The sequence below is a fragment of the Spermophilus citellus genome (assembly GCF_964194105.1).
Source record: "Spermophilus citellus genome assembly, chromosome: 16".
In the NCBI taxonomy this organism is placed as follows: Eukaryota; Metazoa; Chordata; class Mammalia; order Rodentia; family Sciuridae; genus Spermophilus; species Spermophilus citellus.
This window is the reverse complement of record NC_138196.1, coordinates 79,051,311-79,073,057: the sequence shown is the minus strand read 5'-3', so window position 1 is coordinate 79,073,057 and position 21,747 is coordinate 79,051,311. Positions and strand designations below refer to the sequence as shown.

The 21,747-nt window shown below is 49.8% G+C and overlaps 1 protein-coding gene across 1 annotated transcript in view; it reads left to right on the top strand.

Moving 5' to 3' along the window:
- The window catches only part of SCARA5 (scavenger receptor class A member 5), a 105,423-nt gene that overhangs the window by 19,841 nt on the left and 63,835 nt on the right, over positions 1–21,747 (top strand). The window contains exon 3 of the mRNA XM_081269815.1: positions 6,363–6,491. Coding sequence (XP_081125941.1) covers positions 6,363–6,491 — 129 coding nt within the window. The remainder of the gene's footprint in view (positions 1–6,362; positions 6,492–21,747) is intronic.

Below are 21,747 nucleotides of genomic sequence, written 5' to 3'. Positions count from 1 at the left end.
TCAAAAAATCAATAGCCCAGGGATGCCCAGCTGTGAGCAGGTGGGACAGTTCTATGCAGATGAGATGCCTAGAGATGGAGGCCACTGCTGCCTGCCTGCAGCAGGCATCAGGAAGCCACATGCTCCACGCTGGTATCATCAACCTCTCCCAGCCTAGCATTCTGGGCTCGCTCTTCAAGTTGCTTAGCATTTATTTTTTAGGTTCTGTTTGTTCACGCAGAGCCACTGACCCTCTCCAGATCTCTCTCTCTCTCTCTCTCTCTCTCTCTCTCTCTCTGATACTATGGATGGAACCCAGGGCTTTGTTAGGCAAACACTCTTCCCAGCCTGTCCCCACCCCTCTGGAGAGCCCTTCCCTTGGCCCCCTGATCTCTAACAGGCCACCGTCACTTCTAGAGGCCACAGCAAGATGGGAAAACTTCGCCCGAGATCCTCCTAGAGCTTGGAAGCATTTTCCCTGTCTTCTCCACCACTCTGGTCTGGAGTGTGCCCGCGCCTGTGAACAACAAGGTTTAATCACTAGCAGCTCCGTCAGAATCTGCCCCCAGAACTGTTCTCACATGGAGGAACAAAGTTTTCCTCTTAAAGCCATAGTTCTAAAATTAATAACTGCACATGGGATGATAAGGCAGAAGACAGAGAGGAAGGACTTCAGCTTCCCCAAAGGCCTGACCCTCAAGCCTCCTGGCTTGTGGTTTCCTCTGCATGGACCCTGGGCTCCCCCCACAGATGCGATCCCCACCTCTGTACATGGGAGGCACTTGCTCTGCCCATCTCTGCTGCTTCTTCCCTGGTCACACGCCTTCCTCCCCTCCCATGCAAGCTTCCAGAGGACAGCAACCAGGGCTGAACCTCTCTTCAACAAACACTCGCTGAGTGTCTGCAGGTGCCAGGCTCTGGCCTGGGAACTGGGAAGGAGGGGTGAAAGGACTCGGCTCCCTCAAGCAGCCTCCTGGGTTTGTATTCCCCGGTGTCTGTCTTAAGTGCCTTTTGATCTGCTGCCACATAACAAATTACTCCCAAACTAACAGCATAAAACAGAAACTTACTCCTCACACATTTTCTGCAGAATTCATGGGTATGCAAGGAAAGCCAAAATCGTGTTGATTTTTTTTTTCAGATAAAGTTTTTGCTCAAAAATATGCTTAGGTGGAATATGATCTGAGAGGAATCCCAGAGCAGCTTGGCTGGGTAGTTCCAGCTCAGGGTCCCTCATGAGGTAGAGCTGGGGCACAGTCACATGAGGGCCGGCTGGGCTGGAGCATCCAGGCTCACCCGCGTGGCTGTTGGCTGAAGGTCTCAGTTTCCATGACACGGGCCTCTCCCTGGGGTGTTGGTGACATGGCAGCTGGCCTTCCCCCAAATGCATGTCCAGAGAGAGAGGAGTGAGCAAGAAGGAAGCAGCAGTCTCTTCTGTCTCATCTTGGAAGGCACACATCAAATTCTATTCTCTTGGTCACACAAACCAGCCCTGGAGGTTACACAAGGGCAGGCTTGTGGGGAGCCATCTTGAGATCTGGCTGTCACTGTAGGGCAAGTGATAGTGGACACTGAATGAATGTGTTATTTTTACCTCTACAAAGCTAAGTCAAGGCTTCTACTTTTATTTTTAATAGAGTTTTAAAAATTTTTTATTTTTAAATTTTTATTTGTTCTAATTAGTTATGCATGACAGTAGAATGCATTTTGACACATCATATACAAATGGAGTATAACTTCTCATTCAACTGGTTGTACATGATGTGGAGTTACAGGTCATATAATCATATATGCACATAGGGTAATAATGTCTGATTTATTCTACTATCATTCCTACCCCCATGGCCCCTCCTCTCCCTTCAAACCCCTCTGTCTAGTCCAAAGTACCTCTATTCTTCCCATGCCCCTTATTGTGAATTAGTATCTGCATATCCAAGAAAACAGTCGGCCTTTGATTCTTTGAGATTGGTTTATTTCGCTTAGAACAATATTCTCCAGTTCCACTCATTTACCTGCAAACGCTATAATTTTGTTCTTCTTTTATTGATTATTATATACCACAATTTTTTTTATCCATTCATCTGTTGAAGGGCACCTAGGTCGGTTTCATAGTTTAGCAATTGTGGAATAAACCTTATTTATTTATTTTTTTTAGCAAACTGTATTTTATTTTAGGTTTACAGAAAAAATAAATGAAAAGTGCAGAGAGTTCCCATACACCCCCTACCTCATGCACGGTCTCCCTCAGTGCCAATTTCCCCACCAGAGTGGTACATTTGTTATGATTGAAAAACCTCCACCGACTTATTATCACCCAATGTTCTTAGTTAACATTAGGGTTCACTGTTGGTGGTGGACATTCTGTGAGTTTCAACAGATGTATAATAACATATTTTAAAATTGTACACAGATGCAATTTATATGTCAATATGGAAAGGCGGATGCCATTGAATGAAGAATCTACTCCTCAGATTTCTTGAGAGAGAAGTACACACACTGTGCATCATGTGTGGGCACAGAGGAAAAGCCAGGTTTGGGCAGGGGGAGGCGTAAGGCGAAGGCCAGAGTCTGTGTTGGGGTGTCCTAGAATGTTGGCAGGGCTCGGCCAATATGTCTGGGCAGGCTAGTGTGAATGGTGCAGGCCAGCTTTGGGCTATCGTGCTATTCTGGGCTGGCTTGACCCTGAACCCGGTCGAGCCTGGGTGATTTAGGGTAGGAAAATATGTGCATGGTGCCTCAGAGTCAGACATGCAGGTGAATGGGGACTTGGCCTTGGACCAGCTCTTCAAGTTAGTAGTTTGGCAATGTGATTCCTGGATGCTAAATAGACACATGGAATCTAGGAAAACATACTGAGAGCATGTGCACCCACTGTGACAGTATCACACAGAGCAGGTCCACTGCCCTGCAGATCCCCATGCTCTGCCTCCTCATCTGTCCCGCTGCCCCAGCACCTGCCAATCTTCCATTACCTCTGCATGAAAGCTGTGTGGTTGGAATTACAGGGTGCACATCTTTTTCAGATTAACTTCTTTTACTTAGTAATATGCATTTAAGGTTCCCCCCAGGTCTTCTCATGACTTATAGCTCATTCATTTCACTTTTTTAAAAACAAAAAAGTAACCATGATTTTTGCCCTGGCTTTGCTCATTGTATCAGTTTTGTATTTTTAATCCTCCACTAAGCTTAAATAATCTGAATGGTTTACCCAGCTAACATTTTGCTGAAGAAAAAAAAAATACAACTCCATAGTGTTTGGGGAAGAACAGGACTCATCTTGCTCTTAATTTCTATCTTTTTCCCCTTCAATCGTATTCTCTAAGCATCTTGCAGAGCATGCTTGTTCAGTTTATCTATTTGTGGAAAACCACTCTCCGAAAGCCTTATCATATTCTATTTAAAATAGACTTTGTTTAATATACAAAATAATCAAGTCTTACTGAAGGGACTAAGTTTTCTCCGGGGAAGGTCTGTGTTCTCTGCGTTGGTTGATGAAGGAACCTGTGCCAAGAGGCTACTCGCTATTAGAGATCACAGGTAGAGGGCAAAAGCACTATTCTCTTTTCACGGGGGAAAAAAAATAGAGCAAGATCATTGCAACGTGACCCATTCCTTCAGTGAGCTAGCAACACTCGTGCAAATGACAAAGTTAACAGTATAGATGGCTGTGTGGCTTTCTTCCCCTCGTTCCACAGTGAGGCTCCCAAGCAGGAGAGCTGAACTACCATTGGGATAACAAGAGCCAATATTCGTATAACACTGTACAACTCTGTGCCACCATTCTGGCTCTTGAGGGAGAAAGACTTTTCTCTGAGAAGGTGGGTAGCGGCTTTCATCCAAAACAAAACACACAAGCAAAAACCAGGAAATGCTATCAGATGCCTATGTACTTAGGAGAAAACCAGCCACGGGCCCCAGTGAATGGAGAGGGATAGAAAGCCCTAGGAAAGGAGATATGGAATGAGTTAGAATGTTAGCTTGTTCAAGTCTTAGAGGACAATCAAGGGGACTCTTTAAAATCAGTCAGCATTTAAGGATGATGAAAATGCTATTTGAATTTGTATCTATTGACTGCTTGCTCCGTGCTGCACCCAGTGCTCTGTGGATGTGTGATGTAATTGTTGTGCTCAGTGGTTTTCACAGAAATATTTGTAACAAAATGTAGTAAACAAGTGAAAATGTTCCTCGGGCCACAGCACCTTTGGAAGTCCAGGGCTGTTTGGATCCTGAGGCATTGTGTTAGCCAGTTTTCCATCACTATGACGAATACTTAAGATAATCTACTCAAAAAGAGAAAAGGTTTATTTTGGCTCACAATTTTGAAAGTTCCAGCCCAATCAATCGACCCCGTTGGTTTTGGGCCTGTGGCGAGGCAGCACGTCATGGCAAGAAGCAGGAGGCAGAGCAAAACAACTCCCCTCGCGACCAGGGAGCAAAAGGTGGTGAGGAGGCTGCGGAGGGGGTCCCACATCTCCTCCAAGGCTTTCATCTAAAGACCTCTCAGTAGGGCCACCTCTTAAGGGATCTACCTCTTCCTAATAGCACTACCTTGGGGACCAAGCCTTAAGTGCCTGGGCCTCTGGGGTCATTTAAGATCCCTATGACAGCAGCCATCAATAGTCACCCCCCTGTCCCTCATGGTAACAAAACCTCCTGAGGCCAAAGGATACCTGAGACGTAAAACATGCCTCGAAGTATCTCCTTAAAAATAGAACCCTACCAAGGGATTGTAAACGCCACACCATCTTTCAAGACTCTTCTCTTGTCTCCCTTCCTTCTTTTCTTTTCTCTTTCCTTCCTTCCTTCCAAATGGGGTCTTGATACGTTGCCCACACTGGCCTTGAACTTGCGATCCGCCTGCCTTAGCCTCCTGAGAAGATGGGCTACAGGCATGTGCCGCTGCGCCTTGCTAAAAATGCTATCTCCTAATCTGATGCTGGGATCAAACTTTTTTTTTCAGAGATGAGGTCTTGCTATGTTGCCAGCCCAGCCCTGATGTCTCCTGCTTCAGTCTCCCAGGTAGCTGGGGTTCCAGGCATAGCCACCACCTGGCTTAAGACATATTCTAACTATCAATGATCTGTCAACACACGTCGGTTTCCACACCTTCCTCACATGCAATGCGCTTTGGTTAGCAGCACTCTCAGTGCAGGGACAGTCCTTCCACGGGGGCTGGTGGGAATAGGTAATCGGGGGCATGTGTGCGTTGAAAAACGTCCTGCAGTGATTCTCTCGAGCACTGCGGGACTCAGGATGGGACAGCATCCCTTTCTTTCCAGTTTCAGTTGATGTAGCAGGTAGAGGTGAGTCAGTTTCCTGTCCTCTGCATGGGCCATCTGAGAAGCTCACCTCAAGGGACAAATTCAACTCAAAGATCTCCTGGATCCTGAAGTGGGGTTGCCAATAATTAACAGTTGACATTTTGCGGGGCTGGAGGCATTGAGGATTGAACTCACGGGTCCTTTACCCCTGAGCCTCATTCCCAGCCCTTTTTTATATTTTATCTAGAGACAGGGTCTCACTAAGTTGCTCAGGGCCTCACTAAGTTGCTGAGGCTGGCTTTGAACTTGTGATCCTCCTGTCTCAGCCTCCCTCATCTACAGTTGATATTCTTCATCTGTAAGTCAAAGGTCGGGGTTGGACACATGGTCTATAAGGTCTACTACAGCAACGATATTTCACTGTTCCATTTGGGGAACAGGGTGAGGTTCCTAAGCTTTCCATCCAGTAAATCAAATCCAGTTGGTGATGGTCAGGTCTGGCTTGCCAATGTGTTTATTTAACTTTCCAGTGTTATTGGCTTTTAATTAATTGCCAATATTTTAAAAATATGGGGATGTCTCTTATTTGTTTCTAGCTCATCTTGGAAATTCTGGATCTGGCAACACGCAAGCCCTCAGTCCTGGGCGACAACCTTTTACAGAGCGGGGCATGCTTGTTCACAACCCCACTGGCCCGTTTTCCTCATTCCCATCGCTTCCTGGTCACTATGGAGTTGAGTTTGCGAGTCCTGTTTTAAATTCTCTCCGTATTCCCTGGACCACAAGAGACAGTGATGCTTGATAGAGGGTCCATATCCAAGCCTCTTTCCATGTTTTTCTGCTGCTTACAATGACTCAAGGGAGGTGTATTCTGTGAGCACATGGGCTGTGGCCATGCCTGCCTGTTGGTTCATGACCACAGAGGGTGGGAGGAGAGCTAGAAGCTGAACGTCTTGTGATGGTTCCAGAAAGCTCCCCACTAATGACAGATGGGCAGAAAGAGCAGAAGGGATGCTACGTAAACATCTGTGTGCATGGGTGAGAAATGAGATCCACAGAGAAAAAAATGTATGGGGTTTTCACGTGTCTTTTCCCCTTCCTCCTCTTATCCTTATTGTCCAGGTCCATGCCACAAACGGCGGGCAGGAGGCTGTTGTACCCAGCTGGGCTCTCTGTCAGCCCTGAAGCATGCTGTCCTGGGGCTGTACCTGCTGGTCTTCCTGATTCTCGTGGGCATCTTCATCTTAGCAGGTAAGAGCAGCTCTTTTCAATTCTGGACTTTAGGATGAGAAAGGGAGACGTGGAGCCTCTGTCCCTCCTTCCTAGTGTCATGAGCCCACACGCTGTCCGTGTCACCCTGGAAACCACAGAGGGAGAAGCCAGCTGGTCTCTCCACCCAGGCAGGATCCTTCCATAACTTTGCTGGCTTCATGTGAGAGCAACTGGCGGGTGTCACATGAGCTTGTGGAATCTCTGCGTCTGGCAGGGGAGGTCTGGTGGCTCAGTGTGGCTTCTGACACTTGCTGCACTGTCATGAGACCTTACTTTACCCTGGGTCTCCTAGACCCTGGAGTGTGGTCTGCACTGAGCAGGCTGAGCATCTTCTTAGCTCCTCGTCCTGGAGTGTCGTGGAAATAGTCCCAAGCCCCTTGGGTGTTGAGGCTAATTGAGATCATGGTCAACCCACGGTTCTTTGCAGCTCCTGGGGGTGAGATGAGTTTGTCCCAATTCAGCCAGGCTCTCCTCCTCAATTTCTATTTGCAGGATGGGCAGCTGATGGGCTGGGGTGTGGAGCCATTCTCTAGCCAGGGAGAAGTAGAGCTCATAGACTTAGGAAGGGTCCACATGGTAGTGGTGGTGGCACCGAGTGGGGTCTGTTGACCTTGTGCTTTGAGCAGCCAGGCTCATCACCTACAGGATGTCCCACCATGATGGAGACAGGAAAGCAGTAAAGCTGTGGTGGTCTCCTCTGGTTCCCTTCCAGAGAAGGGCTACCGAGTTCCCATCTTTCTCATTGGAGAAGCTTGATGAAGTAGAGACACAAAGCCACTTTATTTCAATCCAATGTGTCTCTCATGGCTGTACCAGGCTCTGTGCTAGGATTGGGTACACAGCTAAATAAGACCCAGAGGCTTCTCTCAAGGAGTTTCAAGTCTGGAGGCTGAGGCAGGGCAGATAGAGTCCTCTCTCAAGGTGGAACACAACAAGCCCTCTGATGGGACATAAGTAGCACCATGGTGAAGCCCGGGAGGCAGGCACTCTGGGAAGGAGGCTATTGCGTGGAGGAGGGTGGGGTTGGTCCCAATGAGGCTTCTGGCCAGGAAGAGCTGACTTGCAGTGCCGAGGGTGGGGTCCTTGAGTTAACTCCAGGGCAGGAGTCTGGAGGTCCAGCCCTTATAGGTCACCCTTTGTTGGAAAACTGAGGTAGATGCCCAGGATCTCTCTGGTCTTGGAGCATTACCCAGCAAGTGGGACTACTCACTTGGGCTTGGTAACGGGATGCCCAGTGCTACCTGTGCCTTCAGGCCTCCATGCTCAAGGCATCAGGGGTGATGTCTGTCCCACCAGCCAGTGACCTGGGGGGCAGCCAACAGCAACAACAAGAGAAACTCATGATTCATCCCAGGGACCAAAGGACGGTGTCCAGCAAGATCTCTCCTAGGCCAAGCCAGCCAGAGGATGATTTGAACATGTTCTTGGGCTGCTCAGTGAGAGCTTGGGATCTGGGTTTTGTGGGTTTGGCTGCCAGGACCATAACAAATTTCTGGAATGTTTGGAGAGTGTTTCAACCCAGCAGGAAAGCCAGACTGTGGTGTTAGAACTGCCCTACAGAACAGGAACTTTTAGGTGACAGAAGGGAGTATAGAGGAAAGGCACACTGATGGTGGGGCCAGGGATGGGTCTTGGACGCCTGGAGGGCCCATAGGGAATCATCCCCTGGGGAGAAAAAGACTTGCAGGAGAGGAACGTTCCCTTCTGTTGGCTGAAGGGCTGCCATGTGGAAAAGGGTGGACACTGTTCTGTATGACCCAAGGGTAGAACTAGGACCAATGGGTGGTTATGGTGAGCAGGCAGATTTCCATTCACAACAGAGGAGACTTTGCTAAGCAGTTGTTCTGTCCAGCTTGACGCAGAAAGGCTTTCCCCTGGCTTGGAAGTCGAATGGGATTTATGATGACATCTTGGAATCTTCAGAAACGAGGGTGGAACAGGACTTCCCAGTCCCACGAAAATGTTGCCTCGCTTCCTGAGTTGTTCCAGGTGGAAACCTGGGAGGATCTTCTGATCATCATGGTCACCTTTAAACCTAAAGATCTAGGGCTCCATGTGGCCCGTGTGGAATGAGAATGTTGAGGGGGTTGGACTGAAGAAGCAGAGTGTCATGCTTTATCTCTTTGCTCTGGGTGTGGGCCACTGTCACCTCCCCAGGTTCCTGTCTGAAAAATCCTCTGGGAGAGGCCTGGGGAAAGTGCCAATGAAGAGTAAGGTCCCTGGCTCCCTCTGTCACAGGGAGGGGAACGCGGTGGGCAAGTCTGTGTTCCTTCAGGAGGCTCTGCCTGATCTAGGGGGGCTTCTTCAAATGACCCGACTGAAGGCCTTCAGTGATACGCCCTTTTCAGCAAATGCTAATATGGCGGAGAGGGTCACATGTGTCAGTGTGAATCAGAGCTTGCTTGGTCTTCTGTTGGGGTCTTGCTATGGGACTTCTGCTTCTTGGATAAATCCTTGCCCAGGACATCTGTTTGAACCACTCTTAATCTTCAAAACCTCCTTGTCGACACAAAGAATGAATGAATTATCCCCTGTAACAAGTGCCATGTTGGAACACCTGGCTGGCCGTATCTCACTGGAGTGCCAATACTTGTATTCAATATTACAAAACCATAATCTCATTATGCCAAAATATTACTCTTATAAACCCCCCATAGACTTCTCACAAATCATACCCTTGCTCAAATATTCAAAATAAAAGGCAAATACTAAGTTCCCAATGAGCACTTCAGGCAAGATATTCTCAGTGAGAGAGTAAAGGGAGGGAAGACTCTGTCTCACCCACAAACATTGTGGGACAACACTATGGTGACTAACTGTGGTCATCTGGAATCACCTCTTCCTCCTCTTCCCAGTGGCAACTCCATTGACAAATTTGAGAGGCAGAAAGGGAAGGTGCCAACACCTGGGGAGCTGATTTGGGGGATGTTACAGCATCCTAGCAACAAAGAGGACCTGATCCAGGGAGAGCTCCTGCTGAGACAGGGTCCTCTCCCACCTGAGCCAACCTTCTGAACAGCCAGCACCCATCATTGCCATCTTCTTTTGTCAATGCTTTCTTCCTGTGCACTTGGTGGGTAAAGGGTGAAGGAAAACCCTAGGAATAAAAAGTCACGAGATACGATAGATGTACTGGGTGGGTTAAAATGCTAAACACACACACACACACACACACACACACACACACACGGGTAATGTGATGTCACTTGTGCTATGTGCTAAATTATGCCAAGGAGAGCCTGATTCCTGAGGTTGGCAGGTTGGGGAAGGCCTCAACCTGGGGGAGACTTGTCCAGATATTTGAATTAAGTGACCCTTTTTTTTTTTTTTGAATCACCTTGTTTCAAATAGGTGAGTCCCTGGACTCCACAGAGCGCTCTGAGCCCACGTTATTCATACGGTAGATCTGACTCCATCATGCACCTTAGGAATAAGCGCATGGTGCCCCCAGCCTACCGGGACACTCCGATCAGAAACAACCCCCTGAGGGTTCGTCCTCCTCATTCTCAGGATGCTGCTGGGGATGTTGTTCATGACATCCCAGAATGTTGACTTCGGAGGACCCAGGAGGAATTATTTTCTGTCTCAGTTGCAGAAGGAGGAATGCTTTCTTTAAGCAATTAGTTTGTTTTCACTTTGAGGAGGCTGTGACTCTGAAGTCATTAAAATTACTTCCAAGGGGGCAATTAACACAGACGGAGCCAGCTGCCATCCCATCCTAACATTCAAAGATGATTAAAATGAGATCCAGGAGACGGGTGGGTGGTCCACCTGTAGCCAGCGCACAGACTGTAGGGAAAACATTTTTGCGAGAGGCTCATTGCTGTGCCAGCAGTGTTTCCCTACTCGTCCCCCCGTGTCTCCCTCTGCTTCTACATTGGTGTATGCGACATATCCTTATGAACCGCCTTGATCCCTTTTGGAACAAGGAAGGGTGTTGTGAAGTTTTGTCTTTAGAAAAAAAAAATCCTCCCTGTTCTATTTGATTCTTCAAGTGCATGGTGTCTTTGAATATGTGAATGGATGAATAAATGAGTGATGGAGATAAGGAAGCTTGGAAAAGTACCTGGGATTATTTCAATTTAACCAGGCAACTCGAGGACATGAACAGTGAATCACCATGCTAGGACTTAAGTAGGCGTGCAATTAATTAAGTAAACACACTTACCATAATGTGTACCAGACTGGCTCCAAAACCCAGATGTGTCCCAGTGGAAAGTACTACCTGATCCTCCCTGTCTCCATGTTCTGAGTGTTGTGGTGGCATTAAACCCTGGCTTCTCCGTTACCAGCTAGGTGACATTGGCCAGGTTACCTGACCTTTCTGGACCTGAGTCCCCCCATCTGAAAATGGAAGGAACTGGTGCTCCTGCCCGCCTCACTGGGTTGCTCTGAGGGTTAAAGAAGTTGGTATGTCTAAAGCAACCAGAGCAGAGGCTGCCCACAGTAGCCTGGAGGAAGCAGGAGCCTGTGAGTGTTGTCATTACCCCAGTCGTGCCTATTATTGGTATCGATGCTCTTTCTTTTTCTTGGTTTCCTCTGCAGCCAGTTAAGCCTGATAACATAAATTGAAATTCAATCCCGGCTCATCTACTAATACTCTGTACTCTTGGAACATCATTTTTCCATCTGAATATTAGTACATTCGTTTGTAAAATAAGCAGGTTGACCAGGATCTAGACACATTTTACACCCTGAACAACACACACATGGAATCGTAACTCAAATAACTGAGTTATGATGACCACTGATGATTTTCTACTCTATTTTTTTTCAAATGGTCACAACCCATCCATTTATTTCACAATCCATGAATGGGTCACAAGTCGTAGTATACAAAACAACAGGCTAAATGATTGTTTTACTTTTCTCTGTGTCTTTCAAAAATTTTAAGAGAATGGCTTTATTCCCTTCAGAATGTGGGCTTTGAGGTCAAATATCTGGGTTCAAACCCAGGCTGTGTCTCAGAGGCTCTATCATTTTGGGGCAAGTGAGGTAGCCTCTAGGACCTCTGGTTTCCTCATCTGTAACATGGGGGTGCACCCCAGAGCACTGATGTGAAGACTAAATGGATTAATCCGTGAAGACTCTAAGACCTTGGCACACAACAGGAGCTCAACATGTATATTATTATTATTAACATGTCCATAGGGATGTTGTTTTCAGGTAGCTCTTGTTTGGCCAGAGGACTGTGCCACTGTGACGGGTGACGGACTCGTCTTCCTTATCCCCCTTCACTCCCTCCCACGGCTTCCAGTTCCTGTTCCAGGAACAACTCAGCAAGGCCTTCCCCCATCCTCACGGTGTTGGTCATGGAGTTGAAATCCCCAGAGCTGGCCCTCCCCCCACAGTAGTCACCCCTGAGACCGGGTCTGGAGACCTCTGTGTGTGGAGGCCTTGCGTTTCACTTCCACATTGTATTGAAACAGCCAGTTTTGGTGGCCGCACCCCTTCCAGTCTGCTAGAGCTTTCATCCTCATACCCCTCACTGCCCAGCACAATGCCTGCGTTGTGGGCTAAGCCATGGCCATCTTGTCCCCACCCTGTCACAGGTTTGAGTAGGAAACACAATTGGACATCACTCGTGGTGTGTCTAGATCCAGGTCAACCTGCTTATTTTACAAAAGAATGTACTAATATTCAGAGGGCTGAGGGCAGACGGCTGTGGCCGAGTGGGATCTGGTCTACCCATGTTGCTGCAGCCTAAATTAGCCTGAGGCCCTCCAGAGGTGATGCACAGTACTGCACTTCCTACCGCATCCACAGCAGGAATCCCACGCAACCCATAAACGTCACATCCATCCCCTTCCTCCCCAGCCCCAGGTCTCTTTCTGAGGACACTGAGGGCTGCCCATTCCGGGCCAGTGCAATCAATCGGCTTTGTTGGTTTTATTGTTGCTTCAGATGTTGTCAGTCCTCCCAGTGGAATGTCATCACGCTGGCTCCTGCCAAGTGTTGCAGGCGATTAGATCCACTTGACTCTGGAGGCTGACATCTGTCATTTAGTTTTCCCTTTCAGTTTGGTGCCATCAGCCATCAGTCATGTCTGAGCCAGAGCCTCAACCCAGTCCCCATCCCTAGCCTGCTGCCACGTGTCCAGTTCCCAGGAGGACGTGACCCGGGGCTCACAAGTGCATGCGTGTCCTTTACCCTGCGAGGGCCAAGTCCTAGGAGGTGAGGCGGGGTCACGTCTGGGATCCTTGCAACCTCTTCCTTGAACTGAGACTCACTGCCTCGCCTGTCTGTGTCCCCCTGACTCTATGGGCTCCCTACACTGTCAGAGCTCCTAGCAGAAGGTACCCCACTCTCACCTTAGGGCGTGGGAGAAGAAGGGCCAGGAGAACTCTGCCACCTTGGCTTTCCCCACAAAAGATTCCTGCACCAGGTTGGATGGCCCTGAAGTCCCCCACAGTGAGAAAAGCAGAGGACAGAGGCAGCCGACATGCTACCTGTGAATGAGGTCATTGTACCCTCTGGTCTCAGCCACATTGGTACTTACAGTCATTAGAGAGGAAAAGGCAGAGGACAGGTCTCAGCCACATCCTGCTGGAGTCCTGCCAGACCAAGGGCCAACTCGGACCTCCACGTTTGTAAATAAAGTTTTATTGGAACACAGCCACACTCATTCATTTACATAGTCTCTACGGCTGCTTTCGTGCCACTGTGGTGCTCAGTGATGATAGTCAACGAGGCCTGCAGAGCCTGAGATAGCTACCACCTGCCCCTTTACAGAAAAAGTTGGCCAACCCTGTGCTAGGCTCAGCTGATCCCTGCATTTTGAGCTTCATAGTTTTCAAAGATTTTTACATAATTCTGTCATCTAATCCTTATAATAATCTAAGAAATTAAGAAGGTAGTTCATTTTCTAAGGGAGGAAACAGACCCCTGAGGAGCTGGTGAGTTTTGCTCCCACAACTGCGGGTTGGGTCTTGTGGTTACATGAATGTGGATCTTCTCTCACCCGAATCTCCTGGTCTGAGGCTGGATCTGCTGCCCAGTGCTGAAGTGCACAGGTGCTGGAGCCAGACTACCAGGGTACAAACCTCGGCTTTGACACTGACTGTGTGACCTTGGGCAGGTTATTCTAGCTGTCTGATCCTCAATGTCCTCACCTACAAAGTGGACGGGATTACCTCCCCACTCACAGGGGCGGGGCAGGATGCCACTGATCACCATGTAATAGCCTGGAATATGGTTGGTGTGCGCTGGTGTCTGTCAGGTGAGTATAGCCAGGGACAATCCAGCCCTCATTTCACCTTGCTCCATTGGACTGTCCAGGGAGACTCGTCAGGTGCTCTGATTCCTGTCCCGGAGCCCTGATAGGAACATGCTGGAGAGCCCTGGCAAGGAGGAGGAACCCTCCTCCCTAAGCAAAGGGAGAGGGTGGGGGGCTGGGGAGCGCCTTCTCTTTTCCCAGCTTTGCCCTCCTCCTTCATGGCGCAGCTTCTGTACCTTCTCAACCCACTTTCCTTCTACCACCTTCTGCTGGGCATGCCCAGGCTGTGAAGAGACTTTGCCAACCACCGTGGCTCTGCATTTGGACCGAGATGGAAGCAGATCAACTAGCATGCCCTTGTTTTCCACCCTTTCAGAGAGAAGGAGTAAGAAAGTCTTGGAATTTCTATGACAATCCTGTAGGCATCATGCCTGGCTGACCCCACCCAAGGGCACGGAGCCCTCTCCCACCCAATTCAAAACATTACTGACAGAGCGCCAATGATGTGCTTGGCACCATGTGAGACACTAGGAGGTCTGAAGAGGAATAGGAGAGGCCCTGGCCATAAAGGTCAGGCCAACTGGTAGAGCAGATAGGCATGGAGTAAACAAGACACAGCAAGGGATGGGCATTTGGAACCAGGAAAGCCTGAGTTCAAATCTCAGCTCAATTGTCTGTGAGCTGTGATCTGGGGAAATTACTTCAGCCTCTCTGAGCCTTATCTTTAAAGACTGTTAAAATGGGACTAAGAATAATCCCTTGATGGTACTGAGACTCAGCGAGATGACTCGCAAAGTGTCTTTGCACACCGCCCACTTTCAACAAAGGGTCAATAAATGCTTCCCTGTAAACCTCAAGTTAGAAGTACTGAGGCCTCTGGGAAGCTCCCGTCCAACTCACTGGGTGTCCTCGGTTGCCCCACCCACCTCACTTGACATCTCAAGTGACTAGGAGCTCACCTTGTGCTGCGCCCTCCTCTACAGTCTCCAGCTGGTCTCTTCCCAGTGACCATCATCGAGTCCCATCTGTCTTCTCTCTAAATTTTGCCCTGGATCCCAGACTAACATGTTTCACTACCCCCTGTGACACCCCACTTGGTTATTTAGGAAGCGTCTCAAACTCAGCTGTTGATTTTTCCTTCCAGACCTGTTTCTGCTCCATCTCTGTAAGTGACACTCTGATCTACCCAGTGGTACGGATCCAAAACCAAGCCATGCTTCTAGATTTTCCTCACCTCCTTTCCACGTCCACTGCACCAGCAAGCCCTGACGGCCCTCCTCATCTCTTGCCTGGGCTCCCTTAGTTATCTCCCATGTAGGTCGCCAGAATTAGCCAAGAAAAATATAGGAAGCCCAGTTACATTTGAATTTCAGGTAATTCTAGTATAAATACATCTTGGTATTTGGTGGGAGGACCCAGGAAAGGGGAGAGGGAAGCAGAATATTTCTCATATAACCCATAGTCTCAGGCCTGAAGGGCTGTTTTTGTTATTGGTGTTGATAGCATTGGTGGTGTTGGTGATGGTGGTGATGGCAGTGATTGTTGTTGTTATTGGTGGTGTTGGTGTTGAAAATGGTGGTATCGTGGTGGTGGTGATGATGTTTTTGTTGTTGGTGGTGTTTATGCTGTGGAATTGGTCATGCTGTTGGCACTGGTAGTGGTGGTGAGGGATGTGCCAGTGATGGTGTTGGTGTTGGTATTGTTAGTGTTGGTAGTGTTGTTGATGATGGTGTTGTTGCTTGTGGTATTGGTGTTGGTGTTGACATTGTTGTTGATGTTGTTGGTGATGCTGGTGTTTATGTTGGTGCTAATTGTGGTGGTGTTATTTGTGTTGTTGTTGGTGGTGGTGGTATTTGTGTTGTTGGTGGTGATGGAGTTAGTGGTTGTGTTAGTAGTGGTGATGACATGGTTGTTTTTGGTAGTGGTGGCATTAGTGGGTGGTGGTGTTAGTGTTGGTGGTGGTGGTTTTGGTAGTAGTGGTGGGCAGTAACTCTTCCTAGTCTGTCTCTGGTTCCAGAAGAGACTAGTGGCCTGTAGCTGTGGCCTCCAGGGAGATGGCATGTTTGGTTTTGTAAGGACAATGTCCAGATCCATCCCACACCTTCCATCTCTGAGAAGCCCTTGAGACAAGAGAGAATCTTCCTTTGCCCCAGTTGCCCTCTCAGTGGGCAGGCCAGCATGGTCTGAAGGCTCTTAGGCTTCCCTGGACTCCTGCTGCTGTCAAAAACCCTGAGATCTGGCCAAACCGCTGCCCAACCTTTCCAGTACAGTGTCTGCCAGAGTTTTTTAAAGCTGCATCTTTCCTGGAGGGCTCGAGGAAAGGCATTCTTATAAACCCATCAGCACCTGCTCCTGACCGCCCACCACGGCCGGGGATCGAGGACCAAAGGGCGATTTCCTGCAGGAGTCAGTGTGCTTTCAGGGTCTCTGGAAGCAGTTTATTCCCTTTGGCTGTGAAATCCCAGTCTACTTGTCTCAAGGAAACAATGACAAAGAAGGCCAATGGCATAGGTACAGAGCTCTTTGGAACATTATTCATAATCACTGAAAACTGGAAAAACCCTAAATGTCCAGCCTTTGGGGATTTTAAAAACTAAATTAACACAAAAAGAATATTACACAGCCATTTCAAATGATAAGTAGGAGCACCACAGGAGAGCTCATGTTAAGGACAAAAGAGACCTCTTGGGTGCATACACCATGAGGCCATCATGCAGATATGCATACAAAAGGCCAAAGAGGGGATGAGAACTTGGAGAAGTGAAAACCACCGTGGCCAGCTGTGTGGGAGGCTGGCGGGATATATTTTTCTCTTTCAAGTTCCTCTAATGTTGGTGCTATTAATAGCCACAGGACTCATTCTCCAACCCAGAGGAGTTTCTGCTGTCCTGAGGGAGGGCAGCCTGGCAGCCCCCAAGTGGGCAGCAGGTCTCTTCTAGCCTCTGTCCAGGTGCTGTCCCCACCTGGCTAAAGGTCTTTGGCCAGCAGAGGCTCCTGGAAAGAGCTGCAGCCTGAGAGTGCAGGGGAGGGCAGAGGCAAGGAAGAGGAGCAGTGTAAACCGGAGCCCTGGTCCTGAGGGCTGTCGTCCCTCTGTACATGGGGCCCAGGCCAGGGGGGAGAAGCTCCGGGACCCCAGCAGTGCACCTCTTCCTTGAGGGTCCCCAGACACAGGCTTCCTGGAGCCTCCCTAGGTGCTAAAGTCTATTGCTTTGCTAATTTTTAAAATTAGCTCTATCTTCTCTGGGAGCACGATTTCCAGGTCCCAGTTTCCCTCTCAGCTGCTTTTCTAAGGTGCCTCCTCCCGCCTGAGAGGCACCCCTCAGCGATTCCATCCCCGAGTCTCCTAACATGAATCCCTGCCACAGTCGGACACCTCCTGCATCTTCTCTCTGTGCAGGCAACACCTTCTAAAGAGCTGCCCATGAGGACTCCAGGGACTTCCCTCTCCAGGCCCCAACCTAGACTCGCCGTCCCCATCCCCGCCTCCCTCATTCCTCACCGAAACTGATGGCACAACCATCCAGAGCCTGGAATCAACCTCGTTTCTATCGTTGGACTCTAAGTTTTCCAACTCAGCACCTGAGGGACAGGACAGAGCCGGGGGCAGTGAATGAGTTCTCCATTGGCCAGGAGGAGGCCGCGTTGCGCCCAGGCTTCCATGGCAAGGAGGAGCAGAGGGCTCCTGCAGCCTGCTCGCCCCCACCCCTGAGCTCTGGACTCGCCGACCCCACCCAGGGCAGCCTTTCTTGACCCCAAGGGAGGCTCCCAGCTGATCCTGGCCCCTGAGTACCTTTCCTCCCCGCTCCTACCTCTTCCTCTTAGCCTTTGGCCCCAGTTGTCAGCCTTGAGCCATTAGTTGCCCCGGATTCCATTGTAGAAAGAGAAGGAGGTGAAGAAGATCAGTGCTGGGTTCTGCTTCCGGGTGAGGCGTCCAAGTACATCGGACTTCCTGCAAATGTGACCTGCTGCCACCCGAATGAGACGACATATTTAAGCCCCTGTCTCTGTGTTGAAGGGTTTCTGTCCCCTTTCTTTCTCTTTATGGCTTATGACAGGGTCCCCACCTGTTATTCTAGCCGGGACTGTGTCTGGTCCCAAAAGGAGTCAGTGTGTGTCATGTCTAAAAAAGGGCAAAGGGACAAGGGGAAAAAATCCATTCCATTCCTCAGTGTTTTGCTGCACTTTATATGGAACAGCAGAATTTTTAAATTATTTTGTCTGAATATGTGCACATGGCCCATAAGAAAGGTCTTGTTCCCTGTGGGAAGTAGGGTAGGTAGCAGTATTTCTCAGGGACATGGGAAAAGATGCATCCTTGGCCTTAGATGGTGGCAGCAGAAGCAGAGAGGACCCTGTCCATGACTTTTGCAGGGACCTGACCGTACAAAATGGGAGTTGATCAGAAATGACTCCCAGGCATGTCAGTCTCCAAGGGCTGCTATAATCAAGTGTTGTGAACTGGGTGCTTTAACAAAAGTTCATTTTCTCAAGGCTCTGAGGCCAAAAGTTCAAGATCTAGGTGCTGGCAAAGCCACCTTCCCTCTGGAGTTTCCAGGGAAGAATCCTTTGTGTTTTCCAGCTCCTGGTGGGACTGACTGTCCCCAACATGTCTTGGCTTGTAGCAGCCTCATCATAATCTCTGCTTCCATATTCGTGTGGTCCTCTTCCTTGTCTGTGTCTCTGCCCACTTACCCTCTTCCTGTACGGACACTGGTCACGTTGGATTTAGGGCCCACCTTAATGTAGGATGACCTCATCTTGATCACATTCACAAAGACCCTATTTTCAAGTACCGTCGTGACATTCAGGGTTCTGGGTGGACATGAACTTGGAGGTGTGTCACCATTTGACCTGGAACACCAGGGCATGGAAGTCCACTTGAAGTCATTCCTCGTGAAGAGCTGAAAGGATAAGAAGCATCCTAGACCCCTTTCTTCCAGCTGAGTCTGGGGAGCCTCCCTGCTGTGAGAGAGAAGGACTTGGCTCCCTCCCACGGCTGCAGGAGACACTTCCCCAGCTCTGCCGACTTTCCAGCCCTCCAGGTGGTCTGGCGGGGCACCCTCCTGTTCTAGAGTGGGCTCCACCTTCTGTGGGCAAATCCATGGCTGCACCAGGAAGGCAGGTCTCCAGGCTGGTGGACCAGGCTTTGCCCCTTTCCCACTGTTCCCCTTTGTGGGCGTTCAGTGGCTCCTGTCCTGCATTGTATGGAGGCCAGGTGTTCTAGGTCTGACCCCGCTAAGCTGGGACCCCCACATGAACTAGCTTTGGGAGTCCCACAGACACGGCTTTCTGATCCCATTCTGTTCCCATTTTACTGTGACTCTGGGCAAATGACTGAAGCTCTGAGAGCTTCAGTTTCCCTATCCACAAAGGGGATCCTAATGCCTCCTAGGAGTGCTGTGGCAATCCCTGAAGGAGACTCTGTATTTAAGCACCTGCCATCCCTCTCAGAAAGGAGTGAGTCCCAATATATTTAATGGCAATTCTTGGTGCGGTGTTCATAAAAAACTGCTTACTTCACAGTCATCTGTTTTTTTGCTCATAGAGCTGAGCACTCAATAGGCATTTTATAATAGCTTATGTGGATTGACTGAGGGCATAGACAATGTCTGTGAACACATATTCCAAGTGTAACGTGGCCACTGGGTTCCTGGGCATTGCTGAGGATGGACAAGGTCAGCATCACTCTGAGACCAGGCCCTTGGACTAGAGTCCCCACTCTGGTCTACCAAACATTAGAGGGCCCATTCTGTTTTTTATCTGGCCAAAGACCAACCCACAAGGTGAGGCTAGAACATGCCTGCCTGGAGCCCATGTCTCCTTCTTCTAGAGCACGCTCCAGGGACCTGGGACTATGCAATTTCCTTCCCTGAAGGTCAGCTTTCTTCCAGGGCCTCTGGTCTGCTGAGGGTGAACCACATGGCTGGCTGGAGGGTGGTGAAGGGGGAGCCTTTTCAGTAGAACCTGGGGGTAGAAGTTGGACATGCAGGTGGGGATGTCCCTGGGCGTGAGTTTAGGGCCCACGGTGTGGCAGGTCTGCACAGGGGCAGGGAGGTACTCCTCAAGAGGCAGGGCCTGGACCAGTTTCTGGGTAGGTGTCCATGTTCCTGGCACCTATGAGGCCTGGCTCTGCTCCAAGCCCAGGCACGGGAGATTTAATGACGCTGAATATGTTGGTGTCACTGCCTCAGCCCCTGGGGCTGCTCTCCAGTTGGCAGAGAGGATGTGCTAAGCCCTTTCCTCTCGTTGGTAATTTTGGACCTCCGCTGGCCACAACACTCAGCTCCAAGGTGGCCGCTGAGTGACGCTGCTCTGGCTGTTTCAGGGCTCTCAGCTCAGTGCCCGAGGGAGGAATGATGATGTCTGGAACATGTTCACCACCTCCCAGCCTCTCTGCTCAGGACCTGCGGGCACTGCCAGAAGCCAGCCTGCTCTCTCCTGGTGTTCTCTCTAGAGAGCGGGCGGGCTGGTCTCTGGCAGTGCCTGCAGCCCCCAGGCCCTCTTCAGAGCCAGACTCCAGTGCACATTATTTCCACGTGCAGACAGACTGTATGGGGGTCTCAACCCCCAAACACTGTCAGGGTTTCCACCTGGCTCCAGTCGCCACGGTCATAACGGTTTCCACTGGAAAATCCCTGACATCTGGTTATGGGGGGAGGAGGTCGGGTGGAGGTGAAGGATGTGCTCCTGCTAATCCCTACTTCTCTTGCCTTCCTTGGAGAAGCTGTTTGACAACGTTGGCCTGATGTCCAAGCTGCCCAATTTATAGCACCGCAAACACCCCGACCTTCCACATTTGGCAGCTGCCAACCAGCACCAACTCCGCCACTGTGTTATGATAGTAATTATATTTCACATAAAATAGCTCACGTTGTCCTCCCAATACCATGAGACCTGCGACTATGAGGCCATTATCCCCATTTACAGATGAAAACACTGAGGTCCAGTGAGGTTTCTAGTTCTCAGAGTACAAAATATGTAGGTGCTTATTAAATTTAAGTGGTAGTCAGGGTCAGGGCTGGGGTTGACTGTTTTCCTAGTCAAGAGCTTGTCCCACAGACCTTTGCCCCACATGATTTCCACCTGGCCCCCCAGAGGGAATGCAGGTCAGCTAGCCTGGAGCCTGAGCCAGGCACACAATCACCCACTGGGCTGTCCACCGCCCCACGGGCTCCTTGGCAAGAAGCATCAGGGAAACTGAGGCACCCAGAAGTGAGGAACCAGAGGGCAATTTTCTCCAAGGAAGGTCAGTCCCAAGCCAATTGGCGTTTGACCCTTTAGGGCTCGGCTCACACAGCCTGGCTTGGGTGGGGGGGGGGGGTTTATAAGGTCTGCGTTAGGCACAGGCTGGGGCATCCCATTGCAAATCACGAAGCGAAATGCATGAACTCTCAAGGACGGATTTTTAAATTTTCTTGATAAAACGGGCTTATGGAAGAGTTCCCATTCCCTCCTGTAGCCCATTGCTTTCAATTTAACTAGGCTTTGGGGGCTGGAATCGTTCTTTTCCCCCTTTTGGTCTTGGAACGCATCCCACAGCTGCAGCGGCCTGCTCTCAGCTGTTTGTTTTTCTTCCTAGGAGAGGGATCGGGAATGTACCCACCAGGCCCCATGGGAATGGCCAGTCTGAGGCGCTGTCAAGTCCCCAGCCACACAAACCCCAAACACGAGGGGCCCATGCTGTGCCCTTCATCCCATCCCTGTGGGCTAGTGGGCAGAGGCTAGCCCGCAGCCCAGATCTGCCCACAGAGCAGGCCCCGCTCTCTCCCCTCCACCTTTTTATTTAATGGTAGAGAAGACCGAGGGGGGAGGAGAAAGAAGACTCCAGCCCCCGGGCTCCAGGCCAGGTCCTGAGACTTGAATTGTGAAAGCTGAGCTGGGGCTGCTCTGTCCCTCCCAGTTGGAGCAGCCATCCTCTAGGCCTGGGTGGGACTGGGCTGAGTCTGAGTAATTGCTTGCCTGGAGTGCTTGCCTGTTTGGATCCAGACAGACCCTCCCCTAAGTCCCCACCATCCCCTC